Source organism: Apteryx rowi, unplaced genomic scaffold (genome assembly GCF_003343035.1).
Source record: "Apteryx rowi isolate R43461 unplaced genomic scaffold, aptRow1 scaffold_163, whole genome shotgun sequence".
Lineage (NCBI taxonomy): Eukaryota > Metazoa > Chordata > Aves > Apterygiformes > Apterygidae > Apteryx > Apteryx rowi.
Window position 1 is genome coordinate 192855 of NW_020447897.1, and position 20989 is coordinate 213843.

Genomic DNA, 20989 nt, shown 5'->3' on the forward strand with positions numbered 1-20989 from the left:
CATTCTCAGTTCAAATTTCAGGGTAATCTTTTTTTTTATTCTGTGACAAAAAAAAGCACAGAGCACGGTGCTATACTCCTTAAGTGAACAAGCAGGCCACGCTCTTCTATATATTCTACATTCTGCTAAAAACGCTACCACAACATGCTGAACTATACAGCAGAGTTAACCCAGTGCTGCATTTCAGCTGGTTCTCCCCTCTTCTCCTCTCCAGGGAAGTGTGGTGTGAAAGCGGTCGTGCTGGGAAACAGCGTTTGGCTGCCCCGTGTCCACGCCGGGCTGGTGCACAGCATTCAGGTTTCTGGGGAAGCCTCCAGCGCTTTCGGCGCCGCGCTAATCTCAGCCTCTCCGCGAGCTCCTTCGCGGCGAAGCGGAGGGCGACCCATGGAGGATGATCCGTCCTCCTTTTCCATGCTCCCAGGCAAAACCGGTGGCAGCCTGGGCACACGTTAAACTAACATGACTCCAGCCCGGCACACGCGCTTCGGGCACGGGTCCAAGCGGTGACGAGGATGGTGTCCAGCCCACGGGCACGTGCCAGACGTCGGCGTTAACACAACCGCTATTCCGGCGAGAGGGGAGACATCAGGGCTCAGGAGCCGGTTTCAGGGATCTGGGCTGCACCTTTGCGACATGGGAAGTCAGGAGCACGGTTTGCAYGGCTGGATGAAGGGTCCAGCTGCTCTGGGTTTTAAAGGGTGGAGGAAACCCCCCTCATGAGCAGGCCGGCGGTTTTGAAGTAGGACCAGATTTCCCCACCAGTGAATCTGAATTTTTTTGATGTCTAAACATGCTCAGAAAAACTGACTGTATGTTTTTCTGCATGGCTTTAAGCACTGACACTTTTGAAAATCAGTTCCAAAGTATTGCTGGAAGAAAGAAGAGAATAACAGTAAAGAAATCAACATACAACTGAACTTGGTGACAAGRAGATTTTCTGTATGCCTATGTCCTTTTTTTGGCATGATGTAACTTTGATTTCTTTCATTTTATATAATAAAATCCACTGGCGATATCAGAATGCAAGCTAGAAATTTATCTTTTTTTCAAATGACTCTTAAAAAAAGTCAAGGCAGCTGCATAATGTGTTAAAGAAAGAAGACCAAAATCCAGTGAAAGAAGAAAATGCATGATTAAGAAAGTATGTTTTCCCTTCAAACTTTTAAGAGGGAATTAGGAACAGTGATTATTCTGGGGAGCTTTGGTTTTTTTGAAGAAAGCCAGATATAGAAGGTGTCATTCAAAAGCTAACAAAGTGCGTGAACTGTTCCAGATTCTAGCATGCAATGAAAGCAGCGGTTCAATATGCACTCCAGCGATTACAGTGGCAAATAAATGGTGCGGGAAGTTTCTGTTTCCCTCCTTAAAGTAGGTTTAAGATTATAAATTAATCCTAAAAGAGATTATGAGTATCTCAAAGAGTTAATGAGTATCTTCTAACTGCCTGCTTCTCTTAATTGTCCAAAGGCCAGTTGATCCTGAAGTGTATAAAACGCTGATGCACGGCGATGAGATGCACAGCTCAGAGAGCGAGCAAGCGAGCAACAGACAGGGGCTAAGTGCTGTGTCTGCTGGGAAAGATGCCCAAAGGCATTTTTTCCTTCATTCGTTTTTTCGTGCTCTTACTCAGTTTCTCTGCTATTTGTCTGGGATCATTTTGCATTTCCACAGACACTCTGCTATGCAAGTGCGGAAATGAGCAGCTCGCTATTTACTGCCTGTTACCTCTGGGGTTCCTGTTCCTCATGACTGGCATTTTCTGGAACGCTTTCCATGAAGCCATCAAATACAAAGGCCTCAGCAACCTCTTCAGTGGAAATCCCAGCCTCAGAGAGCTACATGTCAGCACCATAGACAGGTATGCGTTACGGTACGGCTGCCTACGGGTAGAGGGGAGAGATGCTGTTTTGTAAGTGCGCTCTGAGAAGGAAGCAGCAACACAGCAATAAACAAATTGCAGCCGTCTTATTATGTCTGCATGGAGAGAGCTGTTGTCCAAAGCTGTATTTGCAAGAGCAACCTGTGCAATACAAAGCAGTGTGCAAGCTACACTTCTGAAAACATTGCGAGTCGCACAGAGTGGTCCGAACCCGTTCGTGGMGAGAACAGATGCAGCTGCACTGACTTCGGTGGGGATCCTGCAGGAGCATCATAGCGGGCAATTCACAGAGCTGCTGCTGTGGGAGATGTTATTGTGCTGTTTATTCTTGCCACGTTGCTCAGGGATGTATAAGGCCTGCAGTGAGCTTCGGTTCCCTATATGGTTCCTGCTAAAGTGTTTTTTGTTGTTGTTGTTGTTGGGTTGGTTTTTTTTTTTTTGGTAAATGTCCCTGCTATTTCTGAGCAAAGCCTGATGCTTTAATCTAGATAGTTTCTTAAGCTAATTGGCACTGGGCCTGACAAAGTTTTTACGGGGTCACTGGACACAAGTTACTTTTCCTCAGCTGTTGTAGAAACAGCGCTATAAACACTGACAACGGATGCTCTAAGAGGTCTGTAATTGCAACATATGGCAAATTTTGGTTAAATAAGCAGGGACRTGCAAAGTGTATTTTAAAACTGAGGAAAACAGTGATTATTCTAATAATAATTTAACCTACTTCAGAAAATAATGTCTCGCTTTTTCCAAAAAAACCCTTTTTTGGGGCACTTGTTGAAATACATGCAAGAGTGAGTGCTTGTATGACACAGGTGGAAACTCTCATAAAGAAGAGAATTCTTTYTTGGAATTCTGTGTTTTAATAGAAAATTTTGGAGAAAGACACAGGTAATGATCCCAGCTATTGCAGCTATTCTATATTAATTCCTTCCATTGATCTAATCCTACTAAGTCAGGTTTCCATTTACAGCCTGAGCCTCARTTAAGCTGTGGAAACATAGCAGACGCAGTGTCTAACCAAACTCTCTCAGCTAAATCTCATTTCACTGCGATGTGCTTTATTTTGATTTGCATATGTTTTATTTCGATTTGCTTATTTTTCAGACCCGATTTCTACCCTCCATCCTACGAAGAAAGCACAGACCCTGAAAAACAGACTTTCCCACTGCCGGTAGCCTCCACACTGAAAGAGGAAGAAGCCTGCGGGCTCCCTCCACCGCTGTACACTGAAAGCAGCTTGGAGTTCATCAGCGAGACCCGTGGACGAGAGGAGCCGCCACCGTACGAATGGTCTGTGCAGGAGCCACGGCAGCAGCAGCAAACGGCCGAGCAAGACTCAGCCCCCAAAAGAGTATCAAATACTCATGCACCCGCACAAGAAAACAGTTGCTGACAAGGCACAAACGGGACCTAAGAAAGAGCAAAGCCAGTCGGAAATTCTGGGACAAAGTCGGTGGGTGAAATCCCAAGTTTGAGAAGTGGACAAAGGTGGAGGAAGACTGGTGTCCATGCTCCCTAGTGTTACACCCCTAGAGCAAAACCGCCTAGGAAAAGCGTTGATCACCTCTGTGTTTGAGAGGGGTTGCAGGGCTTGTATAAAAAGGTGCTTGGTATTTTAAAACAGAACTAGGTTTTCAGGCTTGCAGAGGGTTTGCTAAACCTATGGAGTGCCACCATAATGTCCTCATAACCCCTGTTTACCTAGGAGCACAAAACTCTGCACAACCGCCTTTATCACCTAGAGCTCTGGCAGCGGTCTGAAGCACTGAAAGACAAGGCATATTTTTGTGTCATAAGTCATTGAAGCTACTTGTTTTATTTTGGTGCGGTGTAGCAGGTATTTTACTATTGCACTMATGAATAAATTTTGTATTTAAGACAAATGCCATTTGCTTGCTTATGATACAAGGTGTCCATGATTCAGGATCAGCACACTAGAGAATCGCAGTATCAAACACAGTTCCTAAACGCTAACACAACCAGCCTGGTTATGCTCACAACCTCTCAAAGGGAACTAGCAGTTGCAGCAGGAAAAAACCTTCTCTGCATCACTCCTCTGAGCTGTCTTTAAAAGCAGTTGCTTCCTCTGCAGCTTACTCAAGAGCTTTAGGGACTGAAACTCTGTTTCTGACACAAGTCACCACGTGTTTGGGGAGAGTGCAAGAAAGAGGCTTGGATTGAGCTTTCCCCCTAGTCTCTTTCCTTCCACAAATCCAGAGTCAAATTCACATCCAGGACACTGTAGTCCGTAATTCCAGACGACAAAAAGAATTTTGCTGGGGGTCCCTCAGGTTTGGACCTGCAACGCTGGCTGTAAGCGGGGTTTTGCTCTTTGTTGCAGAATGAGCAAGATCAAAAAGTTATCAGACTTTCTGGATGYCCACATATCACTAAATAAGAACAACTTCAGCATTAAAGCTTCATTTACATTAGAAACGCAAGCCAGGGTGGTGGTAGGAATAGTGGCTAAGACCAGGGATGAGACCATCAAATCAGTTTTGTCTTCCAAAAATTTTCATCCTCTATGGAAAGGATATAAAACTTCAGCTGATGTAGACAGAAAGGAAAGCAGGATAAAACTACCTGGAGTAACTACAGAGAAAGGAAAATAAATAGAAAGAAAGAGGAGGAAGAGGAGAAGCATATTAAAAAGAAAACAAGCACAGGCTAAAACGGAATCTCTGAAAAACGGTAAAGCTGACAAAATGATGTCATCAGCATACACAGATTTTTTGAAGTGCCTGAGAAGCTGTGCAGCACAGAAGAGAGCAATAAAAGCCAGGGGAACGTTACATATTGTTTCCAAAACAGCTGAAGTGAGTATCTCCTATGCCAAGTGACCTTGGTAATGTCTTACCTCCCAGCACTACCACATCCGCAGCCAGACGTGCGTTGCTCCAGGGCGCAGGACGCTGAAGGCTGTGGGCATTGCGCAGGGACCCATCACAGCAGATGAGGCTGATTAGCCAGGAGATCCCCAATGACAAAATTCCGGTGCTGTGGAAGTTGATTGCTTTTTTGCTGTGGGCATCTACATTTTCCTCCTCATAACTTTTAATGTGAGCCCACATAGGTGGGAAATAAACAAGACTACAAGCAGCTTGGAGAGCAAGCACTGCAGCAGCTTTTCAGTGATCCCACGCTTTGTTTGATGACTTAGTGGCTTTCAGTAGGGAGGAAGCATTTTGCATATTCAGAACTACTTTTTTCATGCTGGATCACATGCGTGCTCAAGAAACTGTAAGATACTTTCTGCTCCAGAGTATCCCACCAGCACAGACCTGAATTCATAGCTCTCCTTTATGCAAGGCACAGGATGACTCCTTTCATCCAAAAGACTCACGAGTTGTATGAGCCTTTGCACAAACAAGGCYTCCAACAAATGGGGACTTCTCTAGTCCTCATAGAGCAGGGAGGATATGGCAACTAGCCCCCTTTTTAGGAGCTGTCTTTTAGACATTTGCTTAAGGCACTTGGAAGGTTGTTCTTGGACTGGGTTGCTATAGGGAATGAGACTCTCTCCACATAGTTAATGGACAGCCARGAAGAGCTAAAACCATCTTCCTGTGCTCCCTCCCACAGCAGTCCTGCTGTGCCCCTTCTCAGCTCCAGTCTTCTGCAGGTGTTGTGAGTGCTTAATGGATCCAGAAATGTGAAACTGAAGATACTGTGTCTTCAGTCAGCCATACGCAAGGAAGCATTTGAGACATGAAGGTTCTTAAGATAGGGAGGAATTTCAGGTTAAGGCCTAAATATTTTACTTAATTCAGTTTGTTTCTCAGTTTGCTTTTTCAGCTAGAGTAACTATGTGGTTATGAGCTTAATGGAAAATGGTGTGGGCGATCAGCTCAAAAATGTCAACAATCTTAAAGCTTTTAAATGGTGTGTGTTGCTCACACCTGCTAGCATAAATTCATCTTTGGCATGGATAGCCACTGAAAGCTTTAGATTAAAAGGAATTTTCTTTTTCCTAAGGGACCTGAACAATTCAAAATAAGGCTTCAGGGCAGATCAGGTACTTTTAGGTGAGTGCTATTGCCTTCCAAATTGTCTTCAGACACAATGTACTTCTCACTCTGCCACTACCTTTCTTACAGAAGAGCATTCTTCCCAAAAGAAAACGTCAGTAATATCCATATAGCTGTGTTGACAGGTGAATTTGCTGATATTTTGTGATTTAGCTGAAGCCACATGATGCTGAAGTTAGAGGTCTGTGCGGTAAAAAGCTTATCATCGTGCTCCACACTTGAGACTATTCCAAACAGTTTGTTGCCCCTAGTCACCTTCGCATAACTACACTCTTGTACTGTTTTCAGTAATTTGGTGTCAGCTACTGCACTTTTGTAAACTGTTATGGAAAGTTACATCAGAACACCCTTACATATTACCCCAAGTTTGGGTTTATTTCCCCCCAGATTCACTTAGTATTTATTTTAAATGATGAAGGCAGTTACTACATTACACTCTCAATAAATAGGTGAGATTGGAATATAAAAACTATGGACAGTAGGACATAGCTAAACACAGTAACATCCAGGCTTGTTTAATTTTCTTTAACATTGCACATTATTAAATCTTTCTTAAACTATGCCACCTTCTTACTTTTACTTCCTTTTTCTCTTTTTCTAGCTGTCAGACCCATCGTCGTGCTATTATATTAGCATTCTTTCATCTGCTCCTCATTATCCTCCCTTTTCAGCTGAATACAGCAATTTATCCTTTATGTTCCTATCCTCTCCACCACTTGCTGCCTCTTTCTTTGTTCCTGGGACCTATCCAAGCCCCATCTTGCTCAGTCCTCTGCTAAAGCTCCTTGATATCGCTATCACTCTCTTTGGTCTCTGGGAATTCATCTTTGTTCTTTTTCTTCCTCTGCATGCTGGGAATATGTCTTGGTATCATTGGGTACAGAAAAACCCAAATTTTGGGAAATAGAGGGACTGTAAATACTAGTGTAATCACAGCTGAACTGTGTGGGAACCTTGCAACTTCCAGACTTGATAAAACTCCTAATCTGCCAATAGCAGGAAAAGAGTCTGGGTCTCTGTCACAGCTCCTAGACACTGCGATACGAAAAACAGTATTAATAATAGTTTTCCCTCTGCTTGAAATGTGCTCTGTTTTTGGGAGCCTTGCATCTTTGTATAAACTGATGTAYGTTGCTCTTTTCACTCACATCTTGAACGTCCAAATATTGACCTCTTGTGTTAGTAACTAAAACATCTTGGTGCATCCAGCACATTTAATGAGATTATGGCTACTGTCCTCCCTGAACACAACAAACTGACTGTTTGCAGTATCAGAAATAGTGACTTGCTGATAAAAGCACTGATATACTCTTTGACAGTTCTGATTTGTTCTTCACGAGTCTTCCCATTGCATCTTGAAAGACACTTAGATTTTGAAAAGCAAAACATACTGAGAATGCAAGTCCCACATTAAGCTCGGCAAATGCAATGCTTGGTATCATAACTAGACCTTCTCCACACTAGGTGATCAGATCACCAGGCGATCAAAAACGTTTCATTACCAGCGAACTTGTAAGAGATTTTGGAAATTCTTGGGCTGTCCATTTCAGAAYGTTCATTTACGCATGGCACTAATTTGAATTAAAGGGTTATAATCCAGCACAAGTTTATGTTTGACTTTGTGTAATCCCCTACAGTTATGACTATCCTGCACCTAGAGGAATATGATCTATAGGAAAAAAAAAAGATTATTACTCCTAGGTAAACAAGCTTTCTGTAAAGATGAGTAGTCTTAAATTCAAAAGTAGATGTCCAAATCGTGTGAGAAAGTAGAGGTCTTCTCCAAAAAATCTATATAAAAAGCACTGAAACCTTAAGCACTTTTCTGGCATGTGAGAACACCTAATGGTAAAGTGGAATACTATGTGAAAACATTAGTGTCTCATCTGTTTAGAGTCAATTAAGTAGATAATGTAATTGTATTAAAGGCAGTTTTATTAGGATGCTCGAAAGTGCCGTGTGTCTTCTCAGCAATTACGTATTAAGACAGAAATACAGCATTCCACTTTATTATGTACTAAATGTCATAGCAATTTTTGACAGAAGTGTTGAAAGAAATGAAAACAATTTCCTTCACTGCAATATTATCTAAATTGCACTAAAATTTCAACAACTGCAATGAATTGAAACACACTGCAAAGAGGCAAGTTGCACAAAGCCACCTTGACAAATGATACAACAAGTGACCACACTGTTCCCAAGGAAGCAAAACTTTCAAACCAGTCACATGCATATAGTGTTTGTGTTCTTGTTCAGAGCAAAGTACTGTAGCTAGAACTGCAGTATCATTTCACAAGCAGAAAAACACTGGTGTCCATATCCTCCGTATCCTTCTCCGATTTATGCTGGGTCATCTCTTCTCCCTTTGCACTCCCCAACTTTTTGTTCCTTGATTCACTATTATAAAGAACCTAAGAGAAGCTGAGTCCAGCTGGTGAATAATTCATTAGCGTTCATTTTCATTCTGCCTTCACTATACACTCATTTGTGCTAAGTGGAACTTGAGTATTCCAAAGATTTAAAAAATTTCCACAAAAACTCTGTTATGAAAAATGACTGAACTCGCAGTGGTTACCTTTCAAGCATAGTAAGCACCGATATGGTCTGCTGACACGAGGAATATTGCAAAAGACAGCTGAAGTTCCCCACCCAACATATTGCCGGAGGGACACATTCAGCTTCTACAGCACAACTGCCTCCCTTTGGAGGAAAAAAAGAGTCAAAATCAGGAAAATCTAAAGGCACAAGGCACATTGATATGCTTTCAAAGCAGGGGTGAAAAAAAAATGAGGGATGACCCTTTTCTTTGGGAGCAAATGCAAGTGTGTACACAACACTGCTGCCAGCGTGTCTCTGTGAGCAAAGGTGTAGACAGGAGAGGAGTGGCGTCAGCTTAGGAAATAATACACCCTTGCGAAGCTTATTATGCAGCCCTTAGGCCTCAGACATGCTTTGTACATGTCTTTGTAAACCAACAAGAAGGTGACAAGAATCCCCATGAATATTCACCAAATGTGTCTTTGCTTTGCAACCCCTCTCCCTCTCTCCCTAATTAAAAACTCCCCAACATTTATCATAGCTTTCAAAAAGAAGCAATTCACCCTTTCTGTCATGCTGTTGACAACATTTGAGAGTTAAGGCCTTTTTTTGGTTATTTTGTTATCTGAAAGAAAGTTATTGCAGGTATAACACAAAAATCAATGCACTACTGTCTTTGGAGATCAATGCAACTGAATATGCTCAATATTATATTGAATTTTTCTTCCCACCCTCCCTCTATCCCCAAGAAAACTTTTAAAATCATACAAGGCACAAACAGCTAACATGTTTCAGCAAGGTCTCTTCCTTGCTGTTCCTCTTTTGGCCCTGGTTTAATGATCCTTTGTGGCTTCAGGTGATGACAGTGGGTCCCTTTCGCCCCGTCCTCTCATGGATCTGAGATATTTTCAGTGCAATTGCTATAAGAGGACTCAGCACAGCCTAGAAAAGAAGAGATACAATGAATTACATAAGGAAGAAAAAATAACAAACACCATATACATATAAATCCCCCTTCTTAAGGCTATAACTAGGCTATAGAAATTATATCTCAAACTAAGTAGCTGGTAAGGATAATCATTCATACCAGGAAATACATCAAACATGGAAATATCTAACACATGGCAAAGAAGTATCAAAAGCCCTTTGCTTGGGAATACTCAGTACTGGAGCTGTGAGAGGAATATCATTCCCTCCTGGCTCGTGTAGCCTTTTTCCTCTCTGTGACCTTGCAAGAAAATTTGATCCAACTACCTTTCATCTAGCCACGTTCACAGACAAGATTTGCCCCATGCAGCAGCCTGTTTACCAAAGGCTCAGGTCTCTAATGTACCTGCCTGTGGGTTAAAAGCTCAGGAGGTGTCTGGGGTTTGGCTTTAGACAGATATTTTTCCCAGTCTAGGTGGAAGAATAACATCTGTACATCAAGGAAAACCTTGTGAAAATCTACTGTGTGAAAGTGGTAGTTTCACTTATGCTACAACTTGACAACTTTAATCAAAAACTGATTCAGTTCTGACACAAAATCATAATCTGTCCAGACTTGCTTGGAAAGCTAGTCTCTTACTYAGTCTACACTGAATTTCAGTCTTGTTAGGAAAACCAAGTGTAGGTGAGTTTCATATAGTTTAGGCATGGATATTTTCCATAGGTCTTAAATCCTCTTTTGTCAGTTCAGTGTAAGCCTCAAAAACAAGTTGCCACAACAGATCCATCAATGAAAAGAGTGCTGCAGAACTGATTTGGAAAAGATAAAGCAACAAAAGCTCCAAGAGTGACAGTAGCCTCAAAATAGGATTCAAAGTATTTTAATGAAAACGTCAGATAATTRCAACTATCTTCTACAGTTCTCCAACTTTTGTTCTGTCTTCTCTTATAGTATAGTTCTGAGTTTTGCATACAGCATCCTGCCAATGTGTGTCATTACAGGCTCTTCTCAGCTTAAAATGTACCTAAGTGAATGAACAGGGTGGAACACTAAGAACACAGGACCAATTATGTGTCTATACATTGATATTTGTAAAATATTAAGCCCTAACTCATTTGCTCCTTGTCTTCTGGGATCACAGAGAAAGGTAATGGAAGCTATCCAAGTTAGCCAGCAGTTCGAAGAATGTCATGCTGGGAGCAAAGATCCAGCATCAGTCAGCTAAACTTTGTCTTGCCRTTATATAGGTTTTAAGGCTTCTGATTTACTAATAATCAGAATGACACTTTGGACTCTAATTATTTCAGGAGAGATGTGCAAGCCTAGCTACAGATCTCTAAGCAAAGCTGGCACAATAAACCCTATTCTAGTAGAATTCACCTTCCTGAAACAATAGTTAATACCTCTAAGTTAAAGAGAGATAAACAAGTGCGTTAGCACAGCAAGGAGTCCTCAGAGAAGGGCTATAGTTTAATATCTGGAGCTCTGCCAAGATAGTAAATCTGCCAAGTGCTTTCCATCTTTGCATCTTCCCTTTTTAAATACTGCCATCAAATCCCAAAGTCTATCTCTTCAGCTGCCCTTTGATCAGATTTACTATAAATTAAAGATGATTTATAGTAGTGTTCCAATTGATTAAGGTAGCACTAAGAGTAATCACGTTTGCAGATTGCTTTGAAGTTACCAAGGAATATAGGGCCTAGGTCATGCTATTGTTGTTGTATAAGTAATGGTAAGTTTTGAAGTTTCAGGCATGGGCTAGAAATTCCTTTCTCTCCTAACACTTAAATTCATTCTCAGTCCTGCTTTTCTTCAACCTTTAAATGTTATACAGAAGGCTGTTCAGAGGCGAAGGAAACTGAGACAGCTCTAAATCCAGCAAGAAGGGACACAAAGGAATTGAGAAATAACTCCTTGCCTTCTTACCTCTCCCTGCTCCCATGCCTTTTTCCCTTGCTTCATGCAACTGCCTATAGCTGCTCTTACCCTTTCTCAACACGGGCAGCAAAATCAGTTTCACATGAACTAAGGGAGAGAAAAAGAAAGGGAGAAGAGAGGGAGGAATCCCTCAAACATGTCTCAGTGGCCTTTCCTATTAGAAGCAACTTTGGACATAATGTGCTTTAAAAGTCAAACCAACACACTTTCAAAGCAACACTCCTATGATGGAAGACATAAAGAATGGACCGAAACAACTGGAAAGTGAGCTCAGCAATAACGTCATACAGGACTATGCACACTGTCTGGCACCATACCCATATCTCCATCAGGGCTTAAGTTGAGATAGCTAAATACACAGCTCAGTGTGCCTACCTAGTACATGGATGCCTACGGGATCTTGCATTCCAAAAAAGCAGAAGTCTTTTGTAAACTTTATGCTACAGTCATCAGGCCTAGAAGATCTAAGAAACGTGGATAACCTGGTTGCTTGTGGAACAAACCGACTCGGTCCGTAACAGCCATGGCACTGGAGTTCTTCCCTTTACCGCAATGAAGAGATACGTTCACTGTTCGGGCAAAGGGAACTGACATCTCCGCAGTCCTGCAAGGTCTGCCCGCTAACTCAAAAGAAACGCTAGCAAAGGTCAGCTGTTCCAGCCTTAGCAGCTGTTCTGCCCTTAGCAACAAAGAGGAGGGTGCATGTGGGTGGTGAAAAGGAGAAGAAAATGTAAATTCAGCAGTGCTTGCAACAATCTATCCTTGCAACAAATCTGGGTTGATTCTTGAAATATTTTATAATTACTGTCACCTGATTTATTTTTCTAATGTAATAGAAAAACAAACTATTCTTTTTCTATTTTCAGCTGGTTTAAAGTTGTTCATTGTATGGCTTTGTGCAGAATCAGAAGCCAAATTATTTGAACAGCATGAACATACTGTGTTACATAAGAGAGATCAAACAGATGGAAATCCCCATATCCCACTTCCCCTTAAAGAAAACCTTATGAATTTTAACATTAAAGGCAAAACTTTATATGAACTCTTTGAACTATACCATATGTTTTAATAGTCAACCATAACCATGCTAAAAGACCCCATACTTCAGAAGAAACTAAGAGGGAGTAGTGAACTGCACTTGTGCTTAAGTACTGTAAGAGTATCTTAATAGAGCCATATAGAAAGATGTAATTTTATCCCTTTACATCATATTGAGCAAAAAGATTTCTGCTTTATTGATTCCAGTTCCCTGGTCTTGGAGAAATTTGTATCATAAACAATCACTTCATAGAAACATATTAAAATATAACCCCTTTTACATACTCACTAATCTCCTCCTCAGAACCGGTTTGCTTTTCCCTCTGTTACTTGCCATTAGAATTATGTTTTGGAAACTCAGTCCTTTGGTGATTATGATACTTTTTTAGCTCAATGATTTTTTTTAAAATCAAGTGCCTTTTAGGACAAAAACAGAAAAAACAACTCTTGCTGCAGAATCTATATTTGGCTGCTGTTTACCCAATGATTCTGTAGTTAACTAGCATCTAGGTCAATTTTGCCTTCAGGAAAAGTAGTTTACAGCATTTGTGATCCACTGCRTCCCATTTAGAGACCACCTGAAACAGACTGTCTAGGACTATGGCAGCACCTCTTCATTGCAATTGCAATTCAAGTAATGAATAATAAGATACTGTAAATAGAGCTGATTGATTAGTCCATATTCAGAACAGTCTAATTTATTCAYTGCAGTGTTTCCATGACACTACCCCTGCAAAAGCAGCACAATAAGGAAACGTTGTTTCCACCACTGAAACAATTCAAAACAATTCTGCATAATGAGTCATTTCTTTTTTGGTCTTTCTATACAAAACGTCCTGTTCAAATCTTATCCAAGTTCAATGATACACCCAGGTAGCGAGGCAAAGGACAAGGAGATATTAGACATCTGTTGGGATCTGTATCTAGGGAACAATGAGGCGATCTATAAAATGAAGCTATAAATGAACCTAAAGGTCAATAAACTCTTATTCTGGTACTTCATGCCCAATCCACTAATCTCTAGCTTTTCCATCTGTGTTAAATTTAGCACAACTAATAACTCAATAAAATTTAGAAAAAGAAACGTGCCAGTGCATAATGGTACAAGGCTTCAGATAAAAGCTTGCTTACTTCCACTGAATAATAAAGAAATAAACTTGCTGAAATTGCTATAAAGTTGCCTATTTGACTGGTAAAAGCCAAAGAAGTTGTCTCTTTCCTAAAATCTTCTAGGTTAGCTAGAAAGCAACATTTTCAGTAATACACAGAAACCACTCATAAGAGGCATCAACAGAGTGTGTTTTCCCTTTCTAAGAAAGAGGAACATTCTAGTTTTAAAAAAGGCTTGGACATTGTGTTAAAGACTTTATTTTAGCCTGCTCAGAACTAGATTGCATCACCACTATAAGCTATGCAATTTTAAAATGTTTACAGCAAATTGTCTTTAATTTACTTTGCACAGATGGTGTGCATCTTTCTTTATCGCTACCGATTTTTACTCCTATTCATATCAACTTATAGGAAGTACTAAACTGGTCAGGGAAAAAAGAATAACCAATCCTTATCATCTAGCCAGCCATGAAGCTGCTTCTGCCAATTTCCTTCAACTGATTATTCAACAGCCAGAAAACACTGCTACTCACATTTATCTATGACCTTGGACTTCTAATTATTGGCACATTTCACTACTGTCACTTATTGATTGGTCTTTCATGTTGTTGATCAAGCAATTGGCTATGCTTAATTTAACCTACATGGAAAGTATTACTAATTTTAGTACTACCTGTCACACAGTTAATAAGATTTTGGTGGCACTTACATTCATTAATAACTACTGTTTATCAATCCGCCCATTTTATTTGGCCTACAAATAAATCGGAACAAAAGGCTCTTCTTATCTTTACTTCTCTCTAGTTCTAGTTCTTCCATATCTGCTTCTATCTAGTTATGAGAATGTAGTTATTGAAGCTGTAGTATTTCAGAGGAAAACGTACACTTAAAGGCAATGAGGCCTGCAAATCAGCTGTTCCTCTAAGACCTGTGCAGGGCTATACAGCACTGATGCACAGCAAAGTATGAGGAGAGCCTCATCGAGTACTGGTCTCATTGCTCAGTTGCATGAATGGCTCCCTGGGGCCAAAATTAAAAGTTACAGGTTTGAGCAGTCCCGACAGTACTTTAAAATATGTCAGGATTGCTGTTGGGTATTGAACTGGGGTAGGGCCTACAGCCAGCACTCTCCCAACAGTAAAACCTTTTAGTTTTTTTAGTAAAAATGTACTTGTACATGTTGTCTTAGCAATAGCCTCAGTTTACACGTATCTCATGAAGTGCCATAATGACATACTGGTCTTTTAGCACTGACAGCATGCACATCTGAGGTGTGTTTTAGATTCCTGCTCATCTGCGGAAGATTCACCATCAGCAGCAGAACTGTCAAAGGAGAAGAGAAACAAACTAGAAAAGCTTGAAAACTGCTGAGTAATTGGCTGATTAAATTGGAAAAGGCTTGATCTGAAAGGAAAGAAAGAAAATCCGGATGCTGATGTGGACACACTCAAACTAACTAACCATAATGATTCTACAAAATGGCTCTGTAATTTCTTATGAAAATGAGCTCTCTACCGAGACAGAAAGATTTCTTGCTTGTAATGGGCAAAATGATATCTCAAGGTATTTTGGCCCTTTGTCTTTAGTATCAACTCGAATTGTGACTGGGCAGAAACATGGAGTAATGCAAAGCATTCTTCTTCAAGAGTCTATGTAAATAATGAAAAACGGTGCTGGAAGAAGGTGGTTCAGCGAGCAGAAGCAACCAAATGCTCACTTAAGCAAGCAAGCAAAAAATAATTTTATATCTTGGTTTATGTTATACAAAGTATGGAAGAAACRGAATTATTCCTGCTTGGCTGTCCCGGGCAGAGTGCAATGATACAGAAGTTACATGCAGTCATCTGTCTAATTACACTTAAACAAAAACGGGCATTTATCCCAAACGTAAGAACTTTATATATGGTATATAAAGTATATACTTTATGCTTTCAGCTGTCTCCCGGGCTCTGCCTGCAGCTGCTCCTGGAGGGACCCTGGACCTGACCACCTGCTCGCCTTGTCAGGGAATGCCCATGGACCCTGAGACCAGCACCGTGCTCCGCCGGCTCAGGCAGATGCCGTGGCACTGTGCCCTGGTCAGCGAGGGCACTGCCTGCACTGTAGCTGCTCTCGGTGCCTTGCTCCCAACCCCGTGAGGAGCAGCTCTGCTCTTGCCGCTCGCTGACATGGACCGGCTTGCTGGGGAGGTCACAAGACCTTGCCGTGGACTTGATGCACATCCCTCTAGCCAATCTGTTTAAAACAGAGATGAAATGCAATAGCAGGGCAGCACAGGCATTTCCCCCCCATTTTTTGTAGAGATAACCTCTGTTCTCTCAGTCCAACCTCTTCATAGCTTGAAAATTCACTGAGAACAGCTGCAAGTTTCCAATTATTTAAAAAACAAGTTTTAAATATGAGACATTGATTGTAGATTTCTTTAAAAGACACATAAACCTAAACTCTGCCAGTAGGTCCCTTTTCTCATATTACATATGTTATAAAAAATAATGTAGAACAACTCACTTTTACAGAAAGGATTCCATTATAAGACATGCTTTCTCATTTGTAATTAAATGGTCAAAGCTTAACTAGATGAATATTGGAAGTATATGTTTTACTGTTTGCTAGTGAATTTCATACAGCTTTGGGCAATAAATCATTTTGTGGAAACCTATTTTTTCTTGGGACTCGTTAGTCAGGAAGCATGTTCAGACCATACTTTTTGTGTCATATATCACATTACTGTAAGTCCACCACAAACCTCTTGTATGTGTCCAGAGTGGAGATGAACTGTTAGTCTGTATCCTCCAGTGACTTACTTTCTTTTCGTCTATGCCTTGCCAACATAGGCAAAGAACCATGTTTAAACAGTGTTTGTATTCAGCCTGGCTGTAGATGGTAAGCAGTTTGTGCTATAACAAAATTTGACCTGCAGGAGTGAATGGGGTTGCAGCAGTGTTCTTCCTTGGTCAAAATACATTTATTACCCTGTTAGCAATAGCTGTCTAAATCATGTGACAACTTGGATGCACAGAAACACATTAAAATTGCTTAAAATGGTTCTTTTTTTCCTGCTAGAGACTTCACATTGTGTGTATCCTATCTAAAAAACATGCAAATTGTTACTTTAAGAAATAACAAATAAAGTGAATACACCATACTTGCAGGAATGGAATTTGCAAAACTTCTGGAGAAATGGAAGCACTTTTACATGATTGGCACACAATTGTTCAATGACAAAAAAGAAACTTGCTAAGTTTACCATGCAACTCTGACGAAAAACCAATGTCAAACATTTAGCTGGGGCTCAAATGCGTTTCACAGCATTTATGTTTCAGAGATTTTGCATTTGCATTCCAGTCAAGATCACACAGCTGCATGAGACTTCAAACTACAGATTTTTTGTTTGTTTTACTATAAGCCAAATGTTTATCCTGTTTTTTTTTTTTTCATGAAACATCCTGAGTCTTCTTTTGTTGTACCTCATGTTGTGATAGTGTTTTTTCAGTGGAAAATATCTGAGTAGTAAAAATTTAAGGAGTGAAAATACAATTTATATTATGAATTATTTAAGGTATCTGCTCATACTGAAGTACTGAAACTTGCTCTCTACCTCACTCTTTTTAGGAAATAGACTGGTTATGGATATGACATAATTCTCAGATTGCTGCAAATGCCTCCCTTACAAGGAATCCCTACGTTGCTTAGGCTCTGGCAGCCATATTTCCTAGGGTAGGAATCCCTGGGACTCCTTAACTCAGCGACCCCCAGGCAACCTGCTTGAAGATTAGTTATGTTTTTGTAATATTGATCTATAACTCAGATTGCAGCACTTGCAAAAATGAGCAAAAAATTAGAAATAGCACGGTTTCTCTTAAAAGACCAAAATTCAAACTCTCCAGCACTTATCACTGAGGTATCTAAGCCCTTAATGTCCCATTGTGTTAGATATTACACAGAGATATATTAAAACTGCTGGTTCTGCCTTAAAAAGTCTACATTCACATGCTTAGTAAAATTGCTCATAAACACAGTAAACAAGGGTGAGTGTTTCTTCTGATAAAAGAGGAAGGTATGTAGCTATTGCTATTGCAGAGGAAGTGTGTTACCTATTGACTCACTTCAAATGAATAAAATGCAGAGAACACTCTACTGATCTGAGGTGTGAAGAAGTATCTTCCTCCCCATTCCAGCAGTTAAAAGCAGAGGGGGTGGATGTCTCCTCCAGCAGTTTTTCAGAAACTCATGAGTTTGCTCTAACAGTACCCCTGGAGGAAATCATAAAACTAACCTTCAGCCTCTTCTGCAAAGAAAACATCCTAATGTCCCAAGTGTCTGGTAGTCATACAGACGTAGGTAGGGCAGAACTGAGCCTATGCTAGCTACTGCTCTGAAGCACTGAACGAAGATTATGACAGGAGCAGGCTGGAGGGGACAGAAGCAGAAGGGAACACTGGGAACAAGGCGGACACCCTGTCACGGCTGGATTAGCACTCCTCAGTCTGGAAGATGAACTTCTCCACAGAGGAGCTATGGACAGCAAACACGAAGCAATGCACGTCTGGCCCTACAAGCCTCAGGCTAACACAGTGCACTGAATGGTTCTGAATAGAGTGAAAAGAAGAAAAGTAGACAAAAAGCTGAGGAGCAGAACGCAGAAGCACTTTCCTCTCCACAAACCCTGGAACTGCACTCAAAGCGCCTGAAGCATCACTGCTACTACCAACAGCACAAAATGGGTCAAGCTAGCCCAGTATCCCGTCTCAGCGTGGCACAGCAGATGCTTAGGGAAAGAGTACAAGAACAGGGCAAGTGTGCAACACTTCCCCAGCACACTCTGCAAGCACCCCGCAATCCCTTGCTACAGACTTCCTGAGCTGGAGGTTACATCTGCAGCCCTGTGTTTTATGATCTAATAAACTGGGTTAAAATAGTTCTATCTTCATCCTCCCAACTCCACATGCTTGTTTCTTATCCAGCCCAATCCAGATGTTATCAGCCCCTCAGTTGCGGTAATGCATCTATTTGTGTGATCATACTCCAAACGAGATCTGTAAAACACTTCAGATTGAAAAGGACTCCTATGGCTGTTCTTGCAGACAATGAATGACAGCATACTTGTGCTATCAATCAGGCCAAGTGACAGTACATCTTAAGGTCCTAATCYTGCTTAGGACTCCCATGATGGGAATTTAAGAAATTACCTATCTATGAAAAGATAGCATTAAAAGACTTGAGTAAAGCCAAAATAATCATTCAAAGTTCAGGCAATACTTGGTGATGGAGATGTCACAGTCATTCCAGCATTTCACTTTAACCAATGACATTTTTGTTTTTTAAAGCAAAAATGGGCTTTCTGTGTGTATCATATTTTCCACAGCTGCCTGGAGGCATGAATACATGCATGGCACTGCTTTTCTCTTTATGTCTTGGCCCTCTGCATGGATGGCCCTCACTGGTTTGAAGATCCTACATGCAGATTTCCAAAACATCCTTCTAGAGTTTGAATCTGCATCATTATAACTACTGTAAACRTTCCAGTCTCTCATTTTCTCTATAGAGGAACAAGAAGAAGCTTTCCCAACCCAAACCAAGGTCTACTGATGCTTCCTGTGCACGTTTAGCAGTTCTGGCACACTGTTCAATACAGTCTGCCTTTAGCATTCAATAAGAAAATATGCAATAGTGTACTTAACACCTCTGCAGGCATCTGCTGGAGAGCCCTGACTTCACAACAAGTACGAAGCACCTATTTTTGCAGGTCTTACTACAACGTTATTGCATTACCTGCGGTTCCTTGTCATGTTGGCTAGGATCCTTTTCATAACTCTCTGCATAGATCCGGAGAGTAGCTCGCACATGGCTAGAAGCGCTCATTCTGAAGATGAGCCTGGAAGCATCTGAAAAAACAATCCGCAGTCCCTACAGGGAAAGAAAAAAGAGCAGCATATATGTGAGGTAGCAGCACCTTTACAAATCACAGTTCACTGCTCTAAAATAAAAATAAAATAAAAAGTGAAAGGAAGAGTGATTTGGATTTAGTTCTTCTTTCGTGACTTAGTGCAACTTATTATCCTTATTTCCTTTCCGAAGACTAGAAAGATTCTCATGTTTTCCTTCACGTTTCTCATAACAAGAACCTTATTACTGGTGTTTTTTCTGCTTTAGCTGCTTTGTTTTGAGATTTCATTGAAAACTCAGTGGCACAGCACAAAGTCAATGGCCTGAGAAACAGCTATAAGATCAATGAGTATCAGTGGTCTGAGAAATAGTTACAGGATGCCAGGATCACAAAACTGTCATCGGTAGCAAACACAAGGGACAGCACCAGTTCCTTTTCCTCCAGGACCACAGTCCAGGAGTGCCTTCTCCTCCTGGACCATGCATCAAGATCTAGTTACAAAGATTTCAACACAAGTCTGTAGTACAACTCAGGAAACTTAACTTACAGTGTTAAAGTACAATAAACAATGCACATTAAGCTGTGTGTAGAATAAAAAGGATTTATTTTCAATTCACCATGAAATGTGCTCCTTGCTCCCATCTTAATCTCCTTTTTCTTTCCTCTTGCACCCTTTTCTACTCTATATATGTACACATTCTTCCACAGATCACATACTTGGATCCAGAGTCAATACACTGTCTCTACATGGAGGCTGTGAAGCAAGCAAGGAGGTCAGACAGACGAACTTGCTCCTACTAAAGCCAAAGGACTAAATCTACAGTTAAATAGCTGCAGAGTTTTTATACTCTTCCAATTGTACACTCATGTATAGTCTAGTTCCCTTTCTGTAAATGTTACAGTTAGGCTAAGTGCCACCTCTGCCATACCACTAAACTTCATTTCCCCGTTAAGTCCTGCTGCCACCTGCGCCTAGTGCATGAGCAGAGACCATTGCTTCTTTTGTCCGAGGGGCAGTAAGCCCTTCAAAAAAATGAGAGAGGATTAAAGAGAGGAGCATTTTATTCTTCTTTTTTTATCAGCAACTGCCTAGGAAGACACTGATGTTAGCAACATAGTGCTCCAACGTGCTAAAATATAAGTGGAAACCTTTGTTTGCTCAGGTATTTTAGCACCATATAAAGAATTGTTTGGTTGATACTGCACACTAACACTAGAAAGTATGCAACAGAAAAATGTCCCACATGCGTAAAAGATTGGATTAGATGACCAGCTGACCAAGATAAATTGTCCATCTCTAAATTTAGTGATTCCATGAACTTTTTTTAGCTGTTAGTACAGCAATATATATTGATTTTTAACATTATTTCAATGCAGTTGAATTTTTAACATTATTTCAGTGCAATTTCAGTGCAACATTAATTCATCTAGTATTCTCAATATGTACAGCATATGTGACAAACAGAAAAAGTTTACATTGAGAAATCTGAGATTTAGAGCATGTTTTTCTAATAGTTTGTGAACTTTCTCTTCTCTTTCAGATACTTGCTACTAAGCCAACTTTTTGAGTTCGAGTTAAAATCTTGGCTCAAGTGATGTCGGTGGGAGTTTCACTGTTGACTTCAAAGGAATTGAGATTTCCT

At 40.7% G+C, this 20989-nt stretch overlaps 2 protein-coding genes across 2 annotated transcripts in view; one reads left to right on the forward strand and one right to left on the reverse strand.

The window, feature by feature from the left end:
• The first annotated feature begins 1580 nt into the window (after positions 1-1580).
• Positions 1581-3272, forward strand: TMEM252 (transmembrane protein 252). Its single transcript, XM_026060016.1, has 2 exons — positions 1581-1858; positions 2984-3272. Exons 1-2 carry the CDS (start codon positions 1581-1583, stop codon positions 3270-3272), a joined length of 567 nt encoding a protein of 188 aa, XP_025915801.1.
• A 4627-nt stretch (positions 3273-7899) lies between these two features.
• Positions 7900-20989, reverse strand: part of PGM5 (phosphoglucomutase 5) — a 73417-nt gene continuing 60327 nt past the window's right edge. The window contains exons 10-11 of the mRNA XM_026059997.1: positions 19232-19366; positions 7900-9387 (exon numbers count right to left, since the gene is read on the reverse strand). Of these exons, the coding sequence (XP_025915782.1) occupies positions 9298-9387; positions 19232-19366 (225 nt within the window). The 3' untranslated portion in view covers positions 7900-9297. The remainder of the gene's footprint in view (positions 9388-19231; positions 19367-20989) is intronic.